The 20,087-nt window shown below is 47.4% G+C and overlaps 1 protein-coding gene across 4 annotated transcripts; it reads right to left on the bottom strand.

The window, feature by feature from the left end:
• Positions 1-11,884: 11,884 nt before the first annotated feature.
• On the bottom strand, positions 11,885-20,081 carry LOC133241629 (WAS/WASL-interacting protein family member 3-like). 4 transcript variants are annotated; one of them, XM_061407565.1, is made up of 2 exons: positions 18,125-20,081; positions 11,885-17,582 (listed from the first exon to the last, which is right to left on the bottom strand). In XM_061407565.1, the coding sequence occupies exon 1, from the start codon at positions 20,079-20,081 to the stop codon at positions 19,125-19,127; it is 957 nt and encodes a 318-aa protein (XP_061263549.1). In that variant the 3' UTR covers positions 11,885-17,582; positions 18,125-19,124. The 4 variants fall into 4 exon arrangements, with proteins under 4 accessions (XP_061263549.1, XP_061263680.1, XP_061263623.1 ...); XM_061407696.1 differs by having other exon boundaries at positions 11,885-12,749; positions 18,647-20,081; XM_061407639.1 differs by lacking the exon at positions 11,885-17,582 and having other exon boundaries at positions 18,004-18,265; positions 18,647-20,081.
• Between the last annotated feature and the right edge of the window lie 6 nt (positions 20,082-20,087).

Here is a 20,087-nt window from a genome sequence, read left to right as displayed (position 1 = left end):
TGGGCTTGATCCCTGGGTTGAGAAGATGCCCTGGAAAAGGAAATGGCAACCTACTCCAGTATTCTTGACTGGGAAATCTCATGGACAGAGAGGAGTGGCAGGATACAGTTCATGGGGCTGCAAAAATGTCAGACATGACTTATCTATACAATGGGAATCAGAGTCCCTGCCTCAAAGAGTTCTCTTAAGGCCTCAGTGAGATAACACCTTTATAGGCAGATCGGAACAGTGTCAGCAAATAGGGAGTGCTCCACAAGTGTTGGGTGCTCTCACCACCAAGGCTGTTAGTTACTTGCGGGCAGGGACACTGCATCTTTCTCGGTCACATCTGACCCTTCAGTGCCTGCCTAGCTCAGCACCTGGCATGTCCTTTCACTGCAGAGTGCCAGGCACTGACAGCACGGGTGCAGGTGGGGGTCAGAAGGTGCACACTCTTTGCACCACTACCAAGGCCTGTGGGAGAGGCCTCTCCAGGACATCAGGAACTTCCTCCAAGACCCAGCCATGGCACCAGGGCCTCTGGCTGCTGCTGGACCTCAACCTACTCTACCCAAAGATGGTCAAGCAAAGCAAAGACCACGAGGGGCTAGTCATGGGTGCAAATCTGCCAGACCTGCTCCTGTAGGCCCTGATGTGGCAGAGCCCCCAAACACTGCCCAGACCGCTCCTGAGACCAGCTGGCCCAAGGGCAAGAAGTTCCAGAATGTTAGACCACCTGTGTATGGTGACAGTAACTGTTGATGGCTCCCTGAGGTTTGTCATCAAGGAACAACATGTTGCCCTCTAAGTGCTTGGCGATGGTGGCAGCTGCTGGCATTTCAGACCTGGAGCTCCGGGAAAGGGGCAGAAGGGAGGGGACAGGGAGAAAGCCAAATCCTTGGCAAAGGACCACATACCCAAGCAGGCTACAGACCAGGAAAAGAGACCAAGCACAGCAGAGAAGCAATGGGCTTCTGAACAGAAAAGACACAAGCCACAGAGTCATGGGTTTGACTCATGGCTCAGCCGCTTGTCCACTGGATGGCTCTCCACAGGCTGTGTAATTTCTCTTCATTTCTGGAGCCTCATCCATGAAATAGCCTTCCACTTGGCCCAGAGATTGTGAGAATCAACAGTGTGAGGTGCGGTGTGTGGCTCATGGGAGGTGTTCCGTAAGTGGAACCATCATTATTATCTGCAGGGGTGGGGGAAGAGGGAGGGTGCTTAGAGAAAGACTGAAAGCTAAGTTGTGTGCTTCATTTTGCACATTTAATTGATATATATATATATACACATTAAAAGGTGCACGGATCATAAGTGTACAGCAAGACGAAAATTCCCAACATGTAACCACATACATGTAACCAGCGTCTCAGTCAAGAAACAAAGCACAACCAACACCCCAGAAACCCACTTTGTGTTCCTTATACCAGTTCCTATCTACTTGCAAGGAGACCCACTATGCTAACTCCCAAGACCATGCTTTTATACTTTGTTTATATGAAGACATATGGCGTAACCTCATTTGTGTCTTTTTTGGCTGAATATCCACCCGTGCAGCTGCACGTGATTGTGGTTTGCCAGTTCTCATTGCTCTCTGGTGTTTCAATACCTGAGTGTACCCCAGCTTATTTATTAATTCTCCTGTTGATGGACATTTGGACTGTCTTCAGTTTGGGGCTCTTAAAAACTGATGTCATGAACATTCTCATGCCTGTTTTTATTTGATGGGTTTTGGGGGGAATTAGTGGGTCAGAGGCCATCCATACTTAGAGTTTTAGTAGGTACCGTCACACGATTTTCCGAATGTTTGTATCTGTGTAGGCTCGCACCGGTATTGAACAGGAGCGCTCCTCGCTCCACATCCCTGCACTCACTCGGTGCTGCCACTCTTCTTCTTTGTGGTCATTTTAGTGGTGTGTAGTGGTGATTTTAATCATGGCTTTCATTAATATCCTCTTGGTGACTAATGAGCAGGAGCCCCTCTCCCTGTGCTTATTGACTACTAGGTATGAATCTGAGCAGTTTAATTTCTATCCTTGATGGAGCTTGCTCTAGGGAACTGATCTCACTCCCTACCCATTGGAAATTTTGGATTTCACACCTGAGTAAAATGTGGGCATTGAGCCACAGAACTGCAGACTGGATCAAGTGCTCCATCCCTCGGGCAGCAGGCCTTACAGATTCAGGTGTGCCCATGACCTGCCTCTCATGCCAGGCAGGTGCACTGGCATGAGACTGAGAAGGCAGAGAGTAGCCAAGCATGTGCTTTTGCACTACCGCTGCTTTTCTGGACTAGCAGGGGACAAAGAAGTTTGGTTCTCCTGGGGTGGTGGTAGCAGAGATTCTAGGCCCAAGCTCTAGTTTGGGGTGAGTCAAAGGGCAAACATGTGGCATCACTCTTGCTGGTGTGGACACAGGGATCACTGCTGGGGGTGGTATGGTCCTGGAGCTGGCAGATGGGGCCAGGGACTTCCCAGCTCCCCAGACTGCCCATCACGACAGAGATGGCAGAGCTCTTGGCAGATCAAGTCTTCTGGGAGATACTCCCAGAAGCCCAATCTACCTCTGCTCACCAGTTTTTCAATGATTTTGTTAAGTTCTAAATCCCTGTATTAAATTATTTTCTGCTTAAAATAGCTAGAGAGACTGCTATACCTGCAATTAAACCCCAACTGATAGATTGCGGTACACTGATACTAGCGCTTCATGGAATAAAAGATATTTTAAGACCAGAAAATGGGAAGAACATAATCCTAAAATAAAAGGACAGTTCTCTTATGTTTCATTGAATCAATCCCATAAAAAGCCCATTTTCCTTTTCTTATTTTGCCAGTGGAAATTTCTGCCCTCACAGCCTCTAAAGGAAAAAGTGAATTTAGAAGAGGAATTAAAAGAAAACATAAACAGTGGCCCCTGCAATGGGGCACAAGAAAGCCAAGAACCGTTGGGCTGCCATTTGATTACTTAACCATGGTTCCAGGGGTAATGTGACCCAAACTCATTTAAAATGCCACAAATAATATTGTTTCCATGAGTTCTTTCACCCTGCCCCAGAGTCAAGGGTCAGGGAGAGCTTTTGGTGATGGGGAGCTGGGCATGAGGCACTGTAGATGTGTCTCAGGATATAATCTGAGTGATCGTTAGTAATATTGGGGGAGTTATTTGGTACAAGAAGTGGTAATAACAGGATGCAGGGGAAACAAATTCTGAAGGGAGAGAGAGGAGCTAGAGTGAGGAGCCATCCAGGAAGACCTGGCCAGGCAGAGCAGGTAATGATGAGGTTTGCTGGGTATCTGGGATCCAGGAGGTTCCATCTGCCGTCCTTGCTCTGCTCAGGTGCAGTTGCTCCATGGCTGCAAAAGCCTCAGTGCTGGAGCCTGGCTGGGGAAGGGAGTCTCCGGGCATGGGCTCTGGAGACAGTGGCCTCAGCTGGGGATGGGGAGAGGGCTAATTCTTGATGTTGTCAGCAGAGTCTGGCTGGTAGGGACAAGGAGAGGGGTGGATGCTACCGTGAGGAGCTCTAGAGATGGAAGCACCGTCGTCATATTTTGGCCTGGTGGTACACAGTGATGCTTTCTTTCTCATTCTCTCCTTTCTCGTCTTTAATGGTTTATAATGGAAATTTTCAAATATACACAGAAGTAGAGAGTATAGTACAATGAACCCCCGTGGACCCATCACCTAGTGACAATAATCATCAGCTCACCAGTCCAGTGACTTTTAAGCAGTTTAGCCTCTGGTTTTCTGCTCACTTGTGTATGTATAGCTGAGTGAAATTATGAAATATTTACTTCTGTTTTTTTCCTGTCCCTTTCTCCCATTCAAGCAGATGTTAGGAGAACTAACAGTGCCCTGGAGAACTTAAGAGTGTTTGCAAGGGACGTAAAAGAGGGATAAGGAATCTGCATTCATTTGCTAGGGCTGCAAACAAAATACCACAACATACTGAGTGGTTTAAACAACAGAAATGTATTGTCATCATTCTGGAGGCTGAAAGTCTGAGATCAAGGTGTCAGCAGCATTGGTTTGTTCTGAGGGTTGTGAGGGAACTCTACATTTCAAGCCTCTCTTCTTGACTTGTACATGGCTGTCTTCTCTCTGCCTCTTCACATTGTCTTCACTCTATGCCTTTATGTGTCCAGCTTTCCTCTTCTTATAAGGACACCAGTCATATTGGATTAGGGCCCATTCTTTGTACTGTTGTTCAGTTGCCAAGTTGTGTCCTACTTTTTGAGACTCCATGGACTCTAGCACACCAGGCTTCCCTGTCCCTCACCATCTCCTGCAGTTTGCCCAGGTTTATGTCCATTGAATCAGTGATGCCATCCAACCATCTCATCCTCTGTCACCGCTTTCTCCTTCTGCCTTCAATCTTCCCCAGCATCAGGGTGTTTTCCAGTGAGTCAGCTCTTCACATCAGGTGGCCAAAGTATTGGGGCTTCAGCTTCAGCATTAGTCTTTCTAATGAGTACTCAGTGTTGATTTCCTTTAGGACTGACTGGTTTGATCTCCTTGCTATCTTAGGGTCCACCATAATAGACTCATATATAACTTAATCACCTCTTTAAAGGCCCTTTCTCCAGATCTGGTCACATCCTGAATTATTGGAGGTTAGGACTCCAACATAACTTTTTTTAGGGAGACACCATTCTACCCATGATGGGGATTCACTGGCACTGACTGAGAGAATGTCTCAAACACAAAAGGGAATTCCCCCACCCCAGGCTAGGAAGAGTTTTCTCAGGGTGGAAGATGGGCTAGAGAGGGATGAGAAGAGAAAGGCAGAGGGGACCACGGTCAGCTTCCAAAAGGTGCCCATGCCCCAGCAGACACAACTGGACCCACAGAGACAACTGGAGAGACATGGCTTGTTAGCGGGCAGTGCATCCCAGAAGTGAGGCACGATCTGAGAGAAGAACTCCAAGAATATTCGGAGTGAATATTTCATCCAGCTTCTGAGAATGGGTCATGTGAGTCAGAAATTTAGAAATTTCGAAACTAGAGGAATTGATGTTTTCAGAACCTTCTGAGTTTGTCAACCAAGAGTTATATCTGCCAAACTTAAAATAGACAAAAGCAGAACTGTTCTAGGTGGAGCTCACCCCCAACCCTGGCTCTCCTTGCAGCATCTCAGGGCAATCCAAGGGGTCCTAGGGTTCCAGGAAACTCAGTGTGAAAACACTTAGGGTCCCCTCTCCCCTTATTAAACACACAGGACACAGAGGCTCAGAGGAGGAAAAGGGACGGGTACAAGGCAGGTTAGTAGCAGAACCCAGAGCTCGTGATTTCTACCAGGACACATTCCTTGATTTCCTCAAAGATTTCCAGGGAGGCTGATGCGGTATTTTCAGTCTATATCCAGGTGCTAGCTGCACAGCAGATGGCTGGATCCCAGAGCCATCCTGGAGAGGCAGAATCACTTTTTGGGGACTTGTCAAGTTTTTGTTGTTGTTTTGTTTTGTTTTAGCCATTCTTATGGATGTGCAGTGTCCTGTGTTCTGACATGCCCTCAGTAATCTGAGGGCATCTTTGCTTTCTAGCCGAAGAGGGCATTCCAGGTTCACCTTGTCCTTTCCCTACCCCCAAAAATTATCCCTGGAATAAGACATTTATCCTCAGTTCTAAGTGGAACTTTCCTAGAAATTTCACCAGAAGAGGGGTTGGTGGGGTGTGGGTCGGGGGGACACCATCTAAAAGGCACTTTGATAATGTAGATTGGATTATTCTACAATCAAGTCACCCTCCCCATACTGAGGTAGTTCCCATATGCAGAAATGGCTAAGAACTTCCCCCTTGAACTTGCCCCCACCATCTTTTAATACATTCCTTTCCTGCTTCAGTTGTGTGTGTGTGTGCATGCTCAATCACCCAGTCGTGTCCAATTCTGTGACCTCATGCACTGTAGCCTGCCAGGCTCCCCTGTCCATAGGATTACCCAGACAAGAATACTAGAGTGGGTTGCCATTTCCTTCTCCAGAGAATCTTCCTGACCCAGGGATCGAACCCATGTCTCTTGCATCTCCTACATTGGCAGGTGGATTCTTTACCACTGTGCCACCTGGGAAGCTCTCTGCTTCAGTTAGTTAGAATGAATTCCATTCTCTGTAATTAACCCTCATCAATAGGGTGATTGATACCAGGGTGGTGGAAAGCAATAGACTCTGGAGGAAGTGAGAATCTGAGGTTGGATATCTGACCTAGTTGGATTCAAAGGCAACAATGATCCTATTAACATGAGGAGATAGTACTCAGGTAGTCCATATCACACAGTGGCAGTGCAGTGACCTGTGGTCACTTTGGAGGAAAATAAGGCTTTAGAGGACAGGGTTGTTGGGGAGATAAAGCACTGTAGTGAGAATAAGGAATATAAAACCTGGAGAGTGAACTGGCTGCTTCTAATAACACAGAGTGTTTAAAGAAACAACAACCTCAGGGTTTCTTCTTCCTTTTAAAAAATAGCTTTATATAGGGCCTCCCTGGTGGCTCAGTGGTAAAGAATCTGCCTGCCAATGCAGGAGACACAGATTCAGTCCCTGCTCTGGGAAGATCCCAAATGTCAAGGAGCAACTAAGCCCGTGCACCACACCTGTGCTCTAGAGCCCCGGAGCCGCAACTACTAAGCCCACGTGCCCCAACGACTGCAGCCTGTAGGCTCTGGAATCTGTGCTCTGCAACAAGAGAAGTCACTGCAACTAGAGTAGCCCCAAGCACTGCAAGTGCAGAAAAGCCCGCACAGCAACAAAGACCCAGCACCGCCATAACAAACTAAATAAAATTATTAAAAAAATACTTTAAAAAAGAAACGTAGTTTTATTGTCAATTTAGTTATGTGTTTTGTTGTTTAGTCACACAGTCACGTCCTACTCTTTGAGACCCCATGGACTGTAGCTCACCAGGCTCCTCTGGGTCCTCCAGGCAAAACACTGGAGTGGGTTGCCATTTCCTTCTCCAGGGGATTTTCCTGACCCAGGGTTTGAACCCGGGTCACCTGCATTGTGGGTGTATTCTTTACTGCTGAGCCACCAGGGAAGCAGTTATGTACAATGACATACAATAAACTGCACATATTTAAACAGTTTGCTGTTTTGACATATATATGTACACACACACACACACACACACACACACGTGAAACCATCACCACAATCGAGATAATGAATATCTATTACCGCCATCTCCCAGCCCAAGTTTCCCTTTCAATCAATCTCTCCTGCTTCCTGGCATTCACAGGCAACCACTGAGCTGCTTCCTATCACTACAGATTAGTTTGTCTTTTCTATAATTTTTTTTATAAATGGAATCATATAGTATGTACTCTTTTGTCTGGCTTCTTCCAGTTGGGATAATTATTATCATCATTTTGAGATTTATTCCTTTTATTATATCAATAGTTCATCCCTTTTTATTGTTGAATAGTATTCCATTACATGGATCTGTAAAATGTGTTTATCTAGTCATTTGTTAATGAATATTTGGGCTGCTTTTAGTTATGAATAAAGTTGCCATGAACATTAGCATTAGGTCTTTGTGTGGACATATGCTTATATGCTTTCATTTTTCTTGGGTAAATACCTAGAAGTGAAATCGATTGATTATATGGTATGTGAAATGCTTAACTTAAAAAAAAAAAACAAAAATGCCATGCTATTTCACAGGGGTTGTATCATTTTACATTTCTACCAGCAGTGTGTGAAGGTTCCAGTTGCTCCATATCGTATCCAACACTTGGTATGGTCACTCTTTAATTTTAGCCATTCTAATAGTTTGTGGTGGTATCTCATTGTGATTTTCAATTTGTTTTCCCCTGATGACTACTGATGTTGAGCTTTTTCCATGTCCTTATGTGTTATCTGTATATTTTCACCTATTCATTCATTTTTTTGGTGATGTGTCTGTTCAAATCTTTTACTCATTTGTATTAGAATCTGTTCTCATTATCAAGTTTAGAGTTCTTTTTAGATGCTCCCTACAAACTTTTTATCAGGTATGTTTATCTGCAAATAATTTCTCTCTGTATGTGATTTATCTTTTCATTCATTTAACAATGTATTTTTGAAGAGTTCCTAATTTTGGCTGAGTCCAATTTACCAAAAAAATTTTTTTTAATAATTGGGAAAGTAATGAACCAGTGTTGCAGTAAAGAAATTTATAACCCAAGGTCACAGAGATTTTCTCCTGTGTACTCTTCTTACAGTTTTAAGGTTTACATTTAGGTCTATAAGACATTTTGAGTTGATTCTTGTGTGTTTGGTGTGAGGCAAATTTTCCTAAAGGGTCAGACAGTAAAGATTCTAGGCTTTGTGGGCACCCAGTCTCTGTCATAACTACTCAACTCTGCAAGTAGTGCAAAAGCAGGCTGAGGCAAAAATAAATGAGTGTAGCTGTGTTTCAACAACTTTCAAAAACTGTATTTCAAAAACTTTATGTCTAAGAGCAGGCATTGGCCACATTTGGCCCAGTGGCCAGTTTGCTTCTTTAAATGCCTTCCTGAAATGTCTTCTTCAAATCTTCACACAGCACTGAAACTCCCCAGGCAACACATGCGGCCCCATCCAGTCCTATCTGTTGAGTCTGCTCCTGCCTGGCTTAAAGATCCTTAGCAGGTACCTCGCAAGAAGATGGCAGTGTTTCTCATGTGCCACCCCCACATTTCTTCACTGCTTTCAGACCTACATGTGATCAAGCGTATTTCTGTATGCCCCAGAGGACGGAGCACAAAGTCTGACTCAGGAAGAGCTGTATACATGCTGGAATCTCAGGAGGACAAAGCAAATTGTTAGGTCATTCAGCGTCTTCATCCACTGCTTGCTTTAGGGTGATGATAAAAGTCAAGAAGGTTAGGTTGCACTCTGTTGCTAATGCTGTGTGATACTCTTCCTTGGTATTCCCACCTGTGTGTGTGTGGTGGTTGGTGGGCGGGGGGGGGGGGGGGGGTGGGTAAGGATGAAAGATTTCTCTTAACACTCTCATTGTTACTGACTTGATAAGAATAAGACAATACATTTCTTACCCCATCTGGTTTGCTCTCTACCAGACAATTCCAACTCTGCCTTCTCCTTGAATAGCTTTTAAAAACTGTTTTCTTTCTAAGAGCACAGTACAAATGCAAGGTATTGTTACAGTTTTCTCTTTTTAAGTAATTCTAGAAAGCCCAGCCCCAGGATTTCACAATCTGTCGCTGTCCCTTGGTGCCTCTGCCTGTTGCCAGGGAAAGAGATTATCCTGGCTTGGGGAAGGTCAGCCAGCCCCAGCACGATCGCTAACACCGCTTGGCTTGCCATGCCCAATCACAGATTCAGTCAGTGATACAGAGACTGGGCAAAACCACTCCAGGGCCAAGCAGAGTGGCCGGCAAGAGGAGAAGCAACACTCAGCCCCACTCGAGCTCCTCACAGGCCACTCTAATCACCGCCCACGCCTGCAGGAGGGCGCAGCTCCCCAGTCTGCACAGCAGACAGGCTGCAGTCTGCCAGAATCCTGAAAGAGGTAAGGTCTTGGAGAACAGAGCCTTCATCTGCATGGCCCTAGGGGCCCTGCTTTGAACACAGCAGAGATGAAAGAGCTGATCTCCCAGACTACTAGACAAGCTGGTACACACGCAGCACAGACATAAAAATATTTATCACAGTCATCTCTAAATGTATGCAAGAGGGACTTCCCTGGTGGTCCAGTGGCTAAGACTCTGCGCTCCCAATGCAGGGGGCCTGGGTTCGATCCCTGGACAAGGAGCTAGATCCCACATGCAGCAACTAAGACCCAGTGCAGCCAAATTAAAATAAATAAATGATTAAATAAATAAATGTATGCAAGAGCCTGAGACCCAGAGATGTGCCACCTTCCATGCTAACCTCTTAAATGGATATCTGACTTTATTAAGAGTGAATTTATTATTTTGCTATTATTAAGAATGATCCCTGGTTTACATAAGGGTGAATAACTTGAAAAGGAATTTCACATCATTGTCTAGATCCTCACATCAAATTGTTAAGGGCAGGAGAGCAGTCACCCTTGCTGGGGACCGCAGTTCAGAGAGGAGACAGGTGACTTGTCAGACACCATGCAGCTGGAAAGTGGTGGGGCTGGTGAAGAACCTCCAGGTACTCTGACCCCAAGTTTAGTGCTCGTCCCTCAGTCCTGCGTTGAGTGGACTGTTTGCTCATCAGGTGAAATGCCTTTGTAAGGAAGTATATGGAGGAAAAGAGATGAGTTAACTGATGCCTAAAGCAAGTTGAATCGGCTCAGCCTACCAACAAGGAGTCTGATAGGGCCAGATGGGGCCCCAGTCCCCAATTCTCTCTTCTTGACTGACAATATTGCCCTTGCCTTAAAAAACAAACTTATTAGAGTGCAAGCACTGTATCTTCTTTACAAAAGGATTCATCATAGAGAGAGCTTTAAAACGTCATCTCCCCAAGGGAATCTAAGATCAGGTTCAAACTACACAAATGGTCTGTAAACACAATCTGGGGAGAGACCAGTATATTGTACGGGCTTCCCAGGTGGTGCAGGTGGTAAAGAACCTGCGTGCCAGTGTAGGAGACGCAAGAGACATGGATTTGACCCCTGGGTTGGGAAGATCCCCTGGAGTTGGAAATGGCAACCCACTCCAGTATTCTTGCCTGGAGAATCCCATGGACAGAGGAGTCTGTCAGGCTACCGCCCATGGGGTCACAAAGACTCAGACGTGACTGAGAGACTAACACACACACCTGTAAACTGTAAAAGGTCCATATACATATATATAGGCAATTACATATGCAGATAGACATTGGGGTAATCTGAGACAGAGGATGGGACTAAAAACCTCTGAAGGCTATAGGTCTGATGGTCTCTGACTCTTTCTCTCCCACCCTCAATAAAGAGGTTGTGGACTCATTTGTGTGTGTACTCATGGAAGAAGGTACACATAGCGAGGGAAAGCCTGGCTTTAACACCAAGGCTGAAGTTCAATGATGCTGCTTTCCAAGAAGGTTGCCTTTGACTTTTCTAATGAAAAATGAATAGGCACTTACTTGCTGCTGACTTTAATTACATTTGCTAAAGACAAGTGTCTGCCAACCAGCACGGCTCTGGCTGTCTTCTGTGCTGGATCTGCTCTAAGCAAAGCTCACTGGTTTTGGGAGGAGAAAGGGTGCCATTTTGCCTGAGCAGCTGAAGAGGCAGACACATCATAGGATGGAAATTGTATCATATTTTCTGCTAATGGATCCCCCCCCCATTGGCAGTCACCTGACAGGGAAGCTGAATTAAACATGCCTTGGTAGAGCACAGACCAGGATTCTGAAACTGTGGGTTGAAAACCCCAAAGAACCAAGGAGATTTTGAGAGAGGGCCACTAAGCCTTGTTTGTAGGCATAAGATGCTTGGCTACAAATACAGAATCACTTTTCTAGCATATATAAATACTACTGGGATTAGTAAAGTATTAATTCATTTACCAAATGAAAATCAATTAATAAATTTATAATAGCTTTTTACCACTATATATGTTCTTAACTAAAGGTACATAAACACCACGTTGAGGTCCTGGAAATTTTTTTGCCTTGAAAAGGAGCCTTCAGGGACTTCCCTGGCAGTCCAGTGGTTAAGACTCCATGTTACCAAGGCAGGGGATGTAGGTTTGATCCTTGGTTGGAGAACTAAGATCCCACATGCCATGTGGTGCGGCAAAAAAAAAGAGGGGGAATCTTCAGAGAATTGCCTGGCAGTCCAGTGGTTACGACTCCACACTCTCACAGCCGAGGGCTTGGGTTCAATCCCTGGTTGGAGAACTAAAATCGCATAAGCTGTGCAGTGCAGCAAAAAAGAAAGAAAGAGCCTTCATACAGGAAAAGACCAGGAACCTGAAACTAGGGTATAACTGAAGTGGAATTACTGAAGGAATGGTCTTTCTGGATCCCACTTCCCCATTTTTAAACAGCTTTATTAAGATATAATTTATACTCCATAAAGTTCACCCATTCAAAGTATGAAATGCAATTTTTTTTAGTATAGTTAGAGATGTCGGAGAAGGCAATGGCACCCCACTCCAGCACTCTTGCCTGGAAACTCCCATGGATGGAGGAGCCTGGCGGGCTGCAGTCCATGGGGTCGAGAAGAGTCAGACACGACTTCACTTTCACTTTTCACTTTCATGCATTGGAGAAGGAAATGGCAACCCACTCCAGTGTTCTTGCCTGGAGAATCCCAGGGACGGGGGAGCCTGGTGGGCTGCGGTCTATGGGGTCGCACAGAGTCGGACACGACTGAAGTGACTTAGCAGTAGAGATGTGGAACCATCCCCACAATCTCAGAACAGCTTTCACCCTCCCACTGTACGCATGAGCAATTAATCCCCATTTCCCCCACCCATTCCCTCCAAGTTCTAGGCAACCGCTGATCTCTTTTGTGTTTCTATAGATTTTCCTCTTTTGGACATTTCATATAAATAGGATCATAAAATACATGGTCTTTTGTGACTAGAGGAATGTTTTGAATCCTCAAAACTCTATTCAGTTGTTGTATATCCAACTCCCACACATACTTTCGGCTTCTCACCTCTCCGAGAAGTCCTTCTTGCTCACCCAAGCCTATCAGAACACTTCCTCCTACAGTTCTCAGCCTCTTTGTTTAAGTAGCACTTGGCATAAGCTGCATGGCCCATCTCCCCTGGTGCTGCGCTGTTCTCTAGCTTTCTGTGACTTTCTCACCTCCGACTTCTTGAGGATAGCATTTTGCTGGCGTACGTCTTGGGTTCCCGCCACTCAACTGTGTCCAGCACAAGTTTTCTGCTTGAAATGGACAATTAGTTTATGAGTGTTTAAAGAATAATGGTTCATAAGGATGTTCCCATACTTTTAGGAAAATGAGATTCAGAAGTAAGTTCAAGAAAGCAAAATCAAGAACAGGATCAAAGATAAAGCATGGAATATGGATATTAGAATCCAAAGGTTGGCAGCTGCCCATCAGGAGTAATCTAGTATTGTGACTAGAGGGCATTTAAAATGCCCTGGGCCACAAAGGGTCTCCCATTACCTCCAGCAGCAGTTGGAAGAACATATTAGTCACTCCTTCAGCTGAAGGCATTAACCGCCTCCATTAAAATGCAAATGTCAACACCTGCGAGAGTGGCAGATCAAGCTATTATCAGCCATTTCCACCTCTGCTACAATCTGAGCTCTTTGAATATTTCCTGTTCCCTGAGGCCCAGAGGTCTGGAGGTGAGTGTAGAGTCTGGAAAAATCTAGGGCCCAATTCCCTATGGTCAATTACAAACTACCATCCCCAATTTCCAAGCTAAGGAAGTCAGAGGTCCTTGGTTCCTCCTCAGAACTCCTTGTGGGGGACGGGTTAGGGTGGAGGGTGGCTCCCAGGAACCTCAGCCATCTGTGCCCAGTGGCAAAGACACAGGGCCCCACGCCTCCATGGTTGACCTACCTCCAGACACACAATGTTCCATCCTGTTAGCTACTCTCTGACTTGGGGATAGTAAGTTAGTTCCTCAAAGGAAAGGTAAGTCATCTAGTTTTAGGCATAGGGCTTGCTCTCAAAATGCAAATATCCAGAGGAGGGTGACATACCTTTGGGAAATTGTGTGTTAGTTGCTCAGTTGTGTTTGACTCTTTGCGACCCCATGGACTGCAGCCTGTCCATGGAATTCTCCAGGCAAGAATACTGGAGTGGGTTGCCATTTCCTCCTCCAGGGAATCTTCCTGACCCAGGGACTGACCCAGGGAATTAGATGATCTTTAAGATTCTTCCACCCTTGAGAAAGCCTAGGGTTCTTAGAGTTCTTTATTTCCTTGTGAAGACCTCTTAGGGCTCTCCCAGGCAGTAGGGGAAGTTTATTTTTAACCTCCAATTCCTAACTGGCTGTCATTTCTGCACTCCTCCTTCCTGCTCCTGAGCCCATGCCCTCTTCTGCTTCCATTTGCCTTGGAGCTGCTTAGCGGTCTCAAGTGTTCTCTTGTTCCTCTCCCTAACCCATTCCTGCTCCTAAAGAGCAAGCAACCTTTCTGTCAGTGAGAAAAACTTGTTTTGGCATTAGAGGGAGAAGCCTGAGTAAACTTGTCTACACTAACAATAATGACTGGCAGTCCTGGCATAAATCCTTCAATCTCCCAGAAGCATCTGCAATAAATTTTTCAACCAGATTTTTTTTGGCTGTGCTGGGTCTTCATTGCGGGCTTTTTCTCTAGTTGTAGCAAGCAGGCGGCTACTCTCTAGTTGAAGTGTGCAGGCTTCTCATTTTGGTGGCTTCTCCTGTTGCAGAGCATGGGCTCCAGGGCACTTGAACTTCAGTACTTGTGGAATGTGGGCTCAGTAATTGCAGCTCCCAACTAGGGCACAGGCTCAATAGTTGTGATGTGATGGTTTAGCTGCCCTGATGCATGTGGGATCTTTTCAGATCAGGGGTTGAACCCATGTCTCCTGCATTGGTAGGCAGATTCTTTATCCATGAGCCACCAGGGAAGCCCCTCAACCACTTTCTTGAAATATAATTTATATACCACAAAGTTCACCCAGTTGGGTTAAAGTGCAGTTCAATGACTTTCAGTATTTTTCTCGAGTTGTGCAAACATCACCATAATCTAATTCATGACCCGACCCTCCAAAGAAATTTTTTACCTATTAGCCATCACTTTCCATTCCTCCTCTTTTCTAGGCCTAAACAAATACTAATCTACTTTCTGTCCCTAGATTTTCTGCATTCACTTTTAGGGAATGATTGTCATCCCAAAGCATGACTATTTAATGGTGAGATAGTGCTTACACTATCCCCCTGTGAGGAAGCTCTGTGAGGAAGGAAGGTATTTTTAGGTAAAAAGGATTACTGAGACTCACTTCTACAAATATTTCTAAACATTCTAAAATATTAGTATTTTAATTTCCAAAATACAACTATTCTTTCAAAAAGAAGTCTGTGGGAAATGAAGAATGAAGTCCTGAAGGGTAACTGAGGTACAAGGGGCAGATGGCTGGAAAAAGGGTCTGCAGATCTCCCAAAGGGCCTGCTGTGCCCTGGAGTGCATAGGCACCTCTCCTTGCAAACCAAGTGCTCACTTCAGACAGAGCCCCGAGGTGGTCCTTGGGTCCGCTCCTATCTGATGACAACAGCTAGGTGCCCATCCTGAGTTGCTCTTCAAAACCTCTGCCTTTCAGGATTTCCTGAGTGGTCCACTGGTTAAGAATTTGCCTGCCAACGCAAGGGACATGGGTTTGATCCCTGGTCGGGGAAGATCCCACATGCTGCAAGGCAACTAAGTCTGCACCACAACTACTAGAGACCGCACTCTAGACCCAAGAGCTGCAACTACTGAGCCGTGCTCAACTGCTGAAGCCCATGTGCCCTAGAGCCTGTGCTCCACAACAAGAGACCCATTTGCAATAAGAAGCCTATGCATCACAACAGGAAAGTAGCCCCCATTACCAAAACTAGAGAAAGGGGCTCACAGCAACAACAAAGAGGTCGAGGGCCGCCAGCCGGGACTAAGACCCATTGTAGGCAAAAAAAAAAGTTTCAGCCTTTTGCCCTTGTGACCCCCACCCTTCTCGGTTTTCATCTGACCTTTCGAACTCCTCCTCTACACACTGGTTGACCCCTGGGTTTCCCATCCAAGTACCAACCAGGCCTGACGCTGCTTACCTTCTGAGATCAGACGAGATCAGGCCGGTCAGGGTGGTATGGCCATAGACAACCCCTGGGTTTCCTTGTCAGCCCTTCACAGCCGTCCTCCAGCCAAAGGCATCATTCCCATCGCCATGCCACTTCTGGGCTCCATCTATACCTTCTCTGACATAGCTTCCTGACTAGTCCCCTCTGCTTTTAAATCTTGCTTTTCCAAGCTAGTTACAACATTGCCAGAGTCTGCCTCCCAAAACATAACAGCCCAACCTTTTTCCCCCAATTCAGGCATCCTTCCCTGTTTTTAAACTGAAGCCCACGCTCCTCCAACAGAGTATTAAAGAGCCCAACCCACTTTTCCATCTTCACGCACAATTGCCAGCGCACTCCCTGCACCCCACCCCACCCCTCAGACTCCACTCTCATCACTATTCCCCAGATGTACCATTTGTTTATCCAACAAACAGCTAAGGGGTACCTCCTATATGCCAGGTACCGGGCACAAGAATGAGAAAGATATCAATTCTGCCCTCAAGGAGCTCAACAGACTGTGGAAACAGTTCTGAAAACAAGTCAAGACAATACAATGTGACAAGTGCAATAAAAGAGAAAAGCAAGGTGTGCTGGGAGCTGAGGAGGAGGGAGTGCCTAGCCTGGGATTGGGAGCGCGGAGGGAAGAGGCTTTAGAGAGGCATCGCAGAGGTGCTATAAATTTGGTTGTGCTGGGGGTGTATGTGAAGAGTGATCTCTGCAGAGGTTTAAAGAATCCTTTAGGGGTGGCTAGATGATGTGGGGAGGTGGTGGATACTGAAAGCTGGCGGGTAGGAAGTTTTTTGGACAGTTTGCAGTTGGGTGTGACATGTATGATCAGATGGGAACAAAGTGGAGGACAGACTGGATGGCAAGAAGGGAGAGTTGGTAACTGGCCAGGCAAGGAGAAGGGAGGACCTGGGCAAAGGTAGTAGCCAGAGAACGTGGAAGAGACAGATGTGAAAAGACATGGGTATGGTTGCAGGACTATGGGAATCGGGACAAGAGGGCTCACTGGTCTAAGATCCAGGATTTGGGCAGATGCTAATTCCACCAGGGGCGAGAAAACAGACGGAGGAGAAAGCTTCTTGGGTGGTGACCTTAGTTTTAGACAAAATGAATCTAGGGTGTTGGTGGATACCAAGGAACAGCCATAGGGATTTCTCCAGTGGACAGGGGTAGGTAAGACTGGAACTAAGAAGGGGAGGCAGGGGCTTAAGATTCAGATTTCAGAAATACCTTAGTGAAAAGATGTTTATCTTTTGGCTCAGCAATAGTACTTGTAGGAATTTCTCCTAAGGATACAATTAAAGATGTGTGTGAAGATTTATCTACAAAATGCTCATTGTTTATAACAGTAAAAGAGTGGAAACTTTTTATAAACTGCTATGACAGTGAAAAATGTCCAACAGTAGGAGACTGGTTAAATAAATTTTGCTATATTCATGCAATGGAATTCTGCTCAGACAATAAAATGCGTATTGTAGATGGATGCTTATTGGTATAAAAAAAATCCACATATTTTGCCTAGTAGAAAAAAAGCAGATTCTACAACTCTTTGTAAAAAGTCCCGTTTTTTGTTAAGAGGAAAATTAAGATGTTAATGGTTCTTGCTAGGTGTTGTAATTTATAAGTGCTTTCTTTTGTCTTTCTTTTTTCCAGTTTTCCCACATTTAATCATACATAGCTTTTATTATAAGATGATGGTTATAAAAAAAAAAATTGTGAATAAAATGGAAAGGAACGACCTAGGGAGAGCTTAGGGAATGAGAAGGAGATCAAAGATGGAACCCAACCACCTTAATACCTCAGGCCATCTGGTTTCTGTCCATGCAGCTGCCAGTCTGGGTGTTCTTATATCATATTTGTTACACGGCTGTGTGGTAGAGTACAAGTAGACTGAACCTAGGTTTCCTTCTGCTACAAACTGGGCAAACTTTGATTCTCTGTTTTGGTTTTCTCATATCTATAGTGGGGAAAATGACATCTTCCTCAAAAGGGTTATATGACAATAAGATTCACAGACACATTGTTGTGGTTTAATATCAGTCCATTCTCTTTTTCTCTTGACTCCTATTCTGCTGGCTCCAGATTCAACCTCTTTTTGGTGCCTACAGTAGGAATTAATGCCTTGTCTCTCCAACCCCCCAAAACACTCTCTCTGGTTCTCTGTTGAATATGGACTGAATTGTGTTCTGAACTGGAGTTAGCATCTAGCTGCTCTCCCTCCCCGACTGTAACCAGAGGTGGGTAACCTCTCCATCCCTGAAGCACCTAGCACGGTGCTTTGCACATAGAGGGTGCTCTTTGACTGTTTGTTGGCTAAATTCAGGCTTCAGGCTTTTTAAGTCTTTGCTAATCAGGGATTGATTACTCAAACGCTGGAATACTCTAGGGTTAGTTTATTCAGATCTCTTGGAATGGTTCTCCTCCCAATTTGCGACTCTGGGAAGGTTTATCTTCCAATTTCCAAAGAGATGACTGATAGAGAAAGGATGGGAGGCTCACCCAGGCCTCTAGTCTCTTTGTCAGAACCTCCACAGGGAGAGCTGAAGGAAGAAAGTGAAGCTTGTTTCTCCCTCCTGGGATTAGAGGTGATTGTTCCCCATCTGTCCAGAGTTTAGGCTGCGGGAACTTCCAGCAGGACTGCTTGGGGTAAGAATTGGATAGGTACCTCATTCCACAGGCCTAGGTCCTTTAACCCAAAGAAAATTCCTCTCCACTCCTGCCTCTTAATCGCTGTGTAGGAGCATCTGGCCCCCCTCCAGCGGGGCATCTCCACCTTACTCTGGTGCCTATCCCTCCTGATAACACCTTGCTAGGTAAGGAGCCAGCCTGGAGCTGACGAAAGATCTTTCCGTTCCAAGTCAGGAGAACTGTGCGGCCCATGGCAAGTTAATTAAGCTCTGAAGCTCTAGTTTCTGCACCTGTAAACTGGGAATAATCACCTGGACACTGTTCCCTGTCACAACCCAGGGTTATTGAGGGGTATCAAATGAGATTTCAACAACAATAATAATAATAACATACGAACGAGCAGAGAGAGCTCTTCACAAACGCCAGGTGTTCGGAATGCTGTCTGCGGGGTTCTTGCTCTGTAACTATCCACCAAAGCATTCCTGTCCGCCCAGCCCTGGTTGCATCGGCCTCACCAACTGCATCTCCATCTTTCCCGTAACTGTCTTCCTGGGCCTCAGAGATCCTCAGTCTCTCCATCTCTCCCGTCCATTTCCGGGTCTGGCTCTTGGGCCCCTCTGGCCCTCCAGGGACTCTGGTCTTCGGCTCCCTGCGGCAGTCGCTGCCTGGGCGCCCCCGGCCCGGTGCGCCCTCCTTTGGCACAGCCGCCCGGCCCGAGAATCGCCCAATAAGAGCGCCGGACTCAAGTCTGACAGCTCAGGAAGCGGCCAATCGAGCCGGGCCAGGGAAGGGGGGCGCAGCGCGGGGGCTGAAGTTGGGTTGAATGGGGGGATGGGGGATTAAAGGGGGATACAAAAGAGGGGAGCTAGGACTAGGGGCGCAGGAACCCAAGCAAGGGGCGAGGGAGGACCGCATGCCACCCAGGTCGGGCGAAGGGACCGCGGGCTGGATGCGGCTCCAGGCGCCAGGGAGGGAGGGGACGCAGAGAGAATTTTAGGTGAGGAAGGGGAGCCAGGGCCCCCACAGTAAAGGGCAGCTCACGAGGCCGGGCCTGAGGATGCCGGCGGGGCGCCGAGGCGGGGGCCGCGGCCGGGTCGGGGGCGGAGGCGGCCGCGCGCCTCTGTGAGCCGAGGCCCGAGCGGCGCGGGGGGCGGGGAGGCGGCGGGAGGAGGGGATGCGGAGGGCGCTCCGGCGGCGGCGGCGGCGGCAAGCGGGCGAGAAGGAAGGAGCGGCGCGAGCGGCCGGAGCAGCGCAGGGCCCGAGGCGTGCATGGCGCGCCGCGAGCCCGGCTCCCGCGGCTCTCCCCGGAGCGCCCCCGGGGCGCAGCAGCGGCTCTCTGGCCGGCCCCTCTCTGCTGGCTGCATCTGAGTCCCGGCTCTCGATCTCTGGATGCCGTGCTCCCTGGGAGAAGCCCGCCTGCGTTGGGGCGGAACGGCGGCGGCGCTGCGCCGGATTCCGCCCTCAGCCTAGTCCTTCTGCGCCCGGCCGCGGTGGGCCCGCAGCCGGCGGCAAGGAGCCTGGGGCTTGAGGAGTCGGCACGACAGCCCTCCTGGGCCGGCGGGTCCGGGCCAGCCCCGCTCCGTTTTGGGGGAAGGGGTAGGCGAGAGGGGAAGGGCCGCGCTGCAGGAGCCGGTCCTCGCCCCCGCCCCCTGCGCGGACCCGCTGAAGGCTGGGCTCGGCTTTGGCCGGGGCCAAGCTCCCACTCTCGCCGCGGGAGGTGGTGGGGGATGAGGGCGACGGCGCCCTTGGGCTCCAGGACCCTCCCCGCAGGGCTCTGGAGCTGTTGCTCCGCCCGCCGCCCCCTCCCCCGTCCTCTCCACCCCCCCATCCCACC

Source organism: Bos javanicus, chromosome 1 (genome assembly GCF_032452875.1).
Source record: "Bos javanicus breed banteng chromosome 1, ARS-OSU_banteng_1.0, whole genome shotgun sequence".
In the NCBI taxonomy this organism is placed as follows: domain Eukaryota; kingdom Metazoa; phylum Chordata; class Mammalia; order Artiodactyla; family Bovidae; genus Bos; species Bos javanicus.
This window is presented reverse-complemented; position numbering and strand designations above follow the sequence as displayed.